We start from the raw sequence: 5,523 nt of genomic DNA, 5'->3' as shown, positions 1-5,523 counted from the left end.
AGAATAGAGCACGAGGCACACAAATTGCAACTCCCACAAGGTGCTATGGCTATGTTTAAGGTTGAACTACTCAAACAAATGTTTTGGTTTGACAAGCCAAAATATTTCAATTCAGGTTAAACCAACCTAAAATAACATTTTATTTCTATTTTCCCTGACAGAAACTGATTTTTTTTTTTTTGGCCAAAAACTTTTGATGAAAAGTCAAAATTTTCTACAGAAATGTCCCACCCCAATCTAACTTTTCCGACAAGGTTAATTGGCAAGACCTTGAAATCTCCTTCCTCCCAGAAAAAGGGTGACAAAAGGCTCATAAGTGTGAAAGACCCATCTCTCACAAGCACTGGACTACTAGCCCATGAACAGACACTAACAAGAAATAAGAATGCTCACAAAACTAAGAATTAAATTCAAACTGACTTTTGTGCTTTCCCTCAATAACCTCTTCACACAAACATATCATACCCGCTTATTCATTCACTCACACTAACATAAGAAAAACAAATACCCTATAAACTACTCAGGCTATTTCTCCTACAGGTTGGGAATTAAAAAAAAAGTTATTGCCATTTTTATTTTTAAATAGCCAGAAAAGGTGCTATTGTCTATAGGGCCTATATAGGTGGTGTTTTAAACACTGTTTCCTTGTACTTAGTTAAACCTGGTTTTTGACAGCATAAAACCATCTAGTCCCAAAGAAGAACTCCAGTTTTTTAGCTATACCTTGAGACTCTGTAAAGCTTTCCATTTTCCTATGCTAATTGTCTCACTCACATTTAGAAAGTTGTTTAATTCCTGCCTTTTAGAAATCAATGCCAATTAAATTGCCTCAACTAATAAAAGGTTAAATATACCATGCCCTGAAGTTGTTAAGGAACCACAGAAGGAATAACATTAGAAAACAATGACGTGGTTAATCATTGCACAATCCTGAAAACTAAAGTTCATGGAGCGTGAGAGAGAGAGAGAGAGAGAATGTGCGTGCGTGTGTGCACGTGTTTTCAGTTCACCAGCCTATTCCTTTTCTGTATCATATAAAAACACACCCAGAATCAATGAGCTTGTTTCTGCAAGGAAGATTTCACAGAAATGAGCCAAAGATTATCTTGAATTTCTGCCTCCTGCTGAGTCATAAAGTAAGAAGAATTTAATTGGCTCCTTGAAATTTGCAAATGTGGAGGTTTCCACATAGACGCTTTGATTGGCCTATGCAACACCTTCCCGGAACCAATCACATTCCTTGTTTCATTTGCCTGCTTTTATTCTCTTGCTGACTTAAAGCTCACAGCCACATCTCTGTGTCTGTAGGTTGCTGTTTTCTCTCTCTCTCAGTGCAGCAGCAGCAGCTGAAGTCTATGTTCATTGCTAACCTGATCAACCCAGGATGTGGCTTCTCTGTGACATCACACCCAGATGTTTTTCCAGGCCACGCCCCCACAGGGCTCTGAAACACTCAGAGGAGCAATAACGGAGAAAGCTTATTCTACTGTCACAATGCAATGGACGGGTTAGAGAAACTGCATTTTTGTCATTTCATTGCACTCTAGAAGATCAGCGTTAATTCCCACTTAAAGCAACAAGCTGCCAGAGTTATGATTTTTTCTTTCATTGGACTTTAAATGCCTTTTCTCTTTAGTGACAAGCTGGGAGCAGTCTTCACAAACAGAGTGCGTGTAGGATAGCTGCTCAGTCAGCCCTGGCTTCTACAAAGGGATCCTAAGAAATAAGAGGGGAAAAGTCTGCTTGTTTTTTTTGTTGTTTTTTTTTTTAAAAAGGGAAAACGTGCAATTTTTTTTTAAACACACCTATGAAAAATGGCAACAGCAGCATACGTGGATCATTTTGCAGCCGAGTGCCTTGTTTCTATGTCCAATCGTGCTATTATCCACAGTCCCAAAGGGAACGCAGATCCCCGACCTGATGCAGCAGTACCTCCTCCTCTATCAAATGGAGAAAATAAGCGGGAAGTAAGAGAGACCGGGAAAGACAATGGATCGTCGCTGTTTGTGGTGGCCAGGATTTTAGCAGATCTCAACCAGCACGTCCCAAACTCTGCCACTGTTCGGATGGAAAAAACAGAGAGCATCGATAACAGGGAAAAACTAAGTCCTTCTTTTCCTCCTCAGGAGTTTGGGGATGAAAGTGTCTCCCCAGCCGGCAAGCGTGGAGAAGGAAAAGCAGCCACACCTACTTGCCTGGCTACAGTAAGCGAGCCAAGCCCAAAACAAAGGAGCAGACGGGGAAGAAACCGGGCTGACCCCGAGTCACCCCAGAAAAAGCACAAATGCCACTACGTGGGGTGCGAAAAAGTTTATGGCAAATCTTCCCATCTCAAAGCTCATCTAAGGACCCACACAGGTTAGTTACTAGCTGGCCAAAGATTTATTCATTACAATTTGTCATAAATGAATAAATAGACCCCTCCCCCAACTTGCATTTGGCCAACATTATGATTTCATCTTTCAGAACTCAAGCCCACAATAAAACATTTGGGAATAATAATTCTAGTCGTCATCCATGTGAAACTAACTATCATTTTTATTGCTTTAGTTGTAGGTATGAAGTGTTAGAGGTGTAAGTAGACAGTTCCACAGAGGTGTAATTCTCAGCTGCTAGCCCCCCTCACCTAATTCCTCTTATCCTACCCACTGCTTCTTATGCCTGCATCCCCTCTTGCCCACAGCTCCCCACCCTCTGCTTCTGGCACTACCTTGAAATCAGCAGCCCATCACCTCCTATGCAAGCTCCAACACTCCCTTCCACAAATTTAAAATTAAACATTTTAGTGACACCTGAGTTAGTGTGTTTCTTTCTATGCAGCAGACACTTGAATGGTCCAGAAGAGAATAGGGATAGGTTGAGATAGAGACCCAGGGAGGTATTTCCTATGTTCACCCACCCCCCATACACTTGTAAGAACATTCTCCAAGGGGCTGTGGTGGCAGCTGGCCACATCCTCAGGTACAAACATCCATTTGAATGCAAACCACCAGCTGAGTTTGACCAGTGTTCGAGACTTCCTTAAGTTGTTTTCTGTGAACTTTCATACAAGCACTTCTTTTGGCTCGCAAGAATGTACACAGAAAAAGTAAAAGTCTTGTGAGTACTCACATGAAAGCGGCCACACACCATTGTGTGCTGGAAGCGTTAACATGTCCATCTTGAAACAGCCAAGCCCCACTCCTGGGGAGAGAAGGATTAGGCCAGTCGTTAGGGAGCACCGCAAGCTTTAGATGGCCAATGCTCACTCGCAGCCGTAGTCTCAGCGAGCACCTTGAGAACAACACACAGACTAGAGCATGCTTGCCTGGGCCATTCTCTGAATAACTTCAAACAACGAACACATTTGTAACAATTCAAGTATGGCCACAGATAAATAGCGTAAGGAAAAATAAAAACGAAAATACTTGGAACAAATTACCAGCCATAATTAGTGCTAGCTTTGATGCAGATGACATCCCACATGCCTCCCCCCCCTTCCCCTCTAATGTGGCACATGGGATGAGAGCCCTTCTGATTTTAGGGTTTGAGCTCAGTGTTGGGGAAGCGGAGAGGGTAATATGGAACATTAAGTTGTGTGTGGGTGGTGACATATTCCCTGTGCCACATCGCCAGAGGCATGTTGAATCCTTGGTACCATAGCCAGCTTGCCTTGCACTGTGTCTTGCCCAGCTTTTGTTTCCTCTGACTTATGCAAAGGGTTTTGCTGCTTGATTTCTGGGGAAAGTCTATTAACATTGCCCCCCTATGTTTCATCTTTGCTTTCCTTTTAAATGCAAGATGAAGTTGCAAGGTTCCTGAGCTCTCAGACTAACTAGAAACCTAGAGAGGGAGAAGGGGAACTCCTCTCTCTTATGAAGAGAGCAAGGCTTCGCCATGGCTGCCCTCAGGGGAGGAGGGGGTGGAGCACGTCATTCAGGGGCGGGCTGGTGAGCTGGAGTCATTCGGGGACGCTGGCTTTGCTCCAGCTCTCTCTCTCCTTTTTTTTTTTTTTAAGTCTTCCTTTCCTGTAAGTTTACCAGCACTGTCGGGTTTAATTTGTTGTTGTTGTAGCTAGTGGTACTGAGAGCGCAGGCGCAGGAGTGCATGCGTGTGAGAGAGAGTTAGATAAAAAAAGAGGGGAAGGGACTAGTTTTGCCCTGGGAGTACCAGGACCCTATGGGACTAGAGCGTCTTTGTTCAAAGCTTCCCACACAGACAGACCCTGGCAATGCAAGAAAACAGTCCTGCCAAGTTTCCCGCATTGGCAACAAGACTGTCTCTGTTTGGATTCAGTTTCAGACAGGTATAAATGTCTCTTGCTCTTGTTATGAAGCATTTTACAACATGTTTCAATGAGAGACAGAAAATCTTTATCCCCTTGCCTCTCCATCCCCCGTCCCCCTCCAAATATCATACGAATTGTGACAAGCCTGAGAATAGCTCACACCGGGCCAGGTGGTAGCCGTGGCTCGGGGAAGGGTGAACATTCCTTTTTTACAGTAGGTGTGGTGGGATCTAATGGTTGGAACAGGGACCTCAGGATGTCTGAATTCTCCTTTCTGGCTCTAACACGGTCTTAAAGAAACCATGTGTGCCTCCATTTATCCATCTGTAGAATGGGGCTGGAAGTGCATACCCGCCTCAGCAGGATCGGGTGAGGTTTTGTTAATTAAAGTTTGTAATGTATTTTGAGAACCTCCGATGGAAGGTGCAAGAAACAGTTCTCTCAGTTGTCACCCCACAACATGATTATGAAAAATTGTGACCACAGAACGTACAAAGTTCTTTTAAGGAACAGAACTGCTCTCACGTTCTGTAGTACTGGAATAATTTGTATTCATGTGCAAGCTGAAGGTTAAGAACAGCACTTCAGGCTAGAAGTGGGATATCTGTGATTGCGATGAGACATACATGTATAGCACAGCTTGTGACTTGCTTGAGAAATGTACTCAGCAGTCTGCTTCTGTACTCCTAAATTAAGGTTTTTACACTATATTTGAGACACCCAGGAAGAAGAGGTTAGATGGCTGAGGATCAGTTCAGATGCTGTTGGTCCAAATCCAAGCCAGATTGGTCAGGCCAGAAAGCTGGTACTATCTAAGGGGTGTTTAAAGCCCTACAGGAGATCCCTTTTGTGGGCTCTGTCCAGTCTCTAGTGGACTGGTGTTCGAAGCAAAAAAACCATAGTTGGCACTAGTTAGCCATTATAGTCTGGGTGGAGGGAACAAGGATTGAATGACCAACTTGGCCTTCTTTCTTTAGACCTTGATTGCAGTAGAGAATTATATCAAAAAATAATTCTCCACTAGTGCATCTACCAGTCCAGCTGTACAGGTGAGCCTGCCAATGTGAGCCCAGTATAGAAAAAGCTCCTTCGGCTTCCGATTTTCTACCACCATGTCAATTAACCACTCCCATGCCTGTGAATGCCATATGATTTCTAAACCTGCAAGCTCTAGAGCTAGATATTCTAGTGAAACATTTTCTGTTTTCAATCCTCCCTACCTCAAATACACACCTTCTTTTCATGTCCCCCCCCCC

General features: G+C 43.5%; 1 protein-coding gene across 1 annotated transcript in view; it reads left to right on the top strand.

Moving 5' to 3' along the window:
- The first annotated feature begins 1,287 nt into the window (after nt 1–1,287).
- KLF13 (KLF transcription factor 13) overlaps nt 1,288–5,523 on the top strand; it is a 46,757-nt gene continuing 42,521 nt past the window's right edge. The window contains exon 1 of the mRNA XM_032776045.1: nt 1,288–2,358. Within this exon, the coding sequence (XP_032631936.2) occupies nt 1,815–2,358 (544 nt within the window). The 5' untranslated portion in view covers nt 1,288–1,814. The remainder of the gene's footprint in view (nt 2,359–5,523) is intronic.

This window comes from Chelonoidis abingdonii, chromosome 9 (assembly GCF_003597395.2).
Source record: "Chelonoidis abingdonii isolate Lonesome George chromosome 9, CheloAbing_2.0, whole genome shotgun sequence".
NCBI classification, from domain to species: Eukaryota; Metazoa; Chordata; order Testudines; family Testudinidae; genus Chelonoidis; species Chelonoidis abingdonii.
This window is presented reverse-complemented; position numbering and strand designations above follow the sequence as displayed.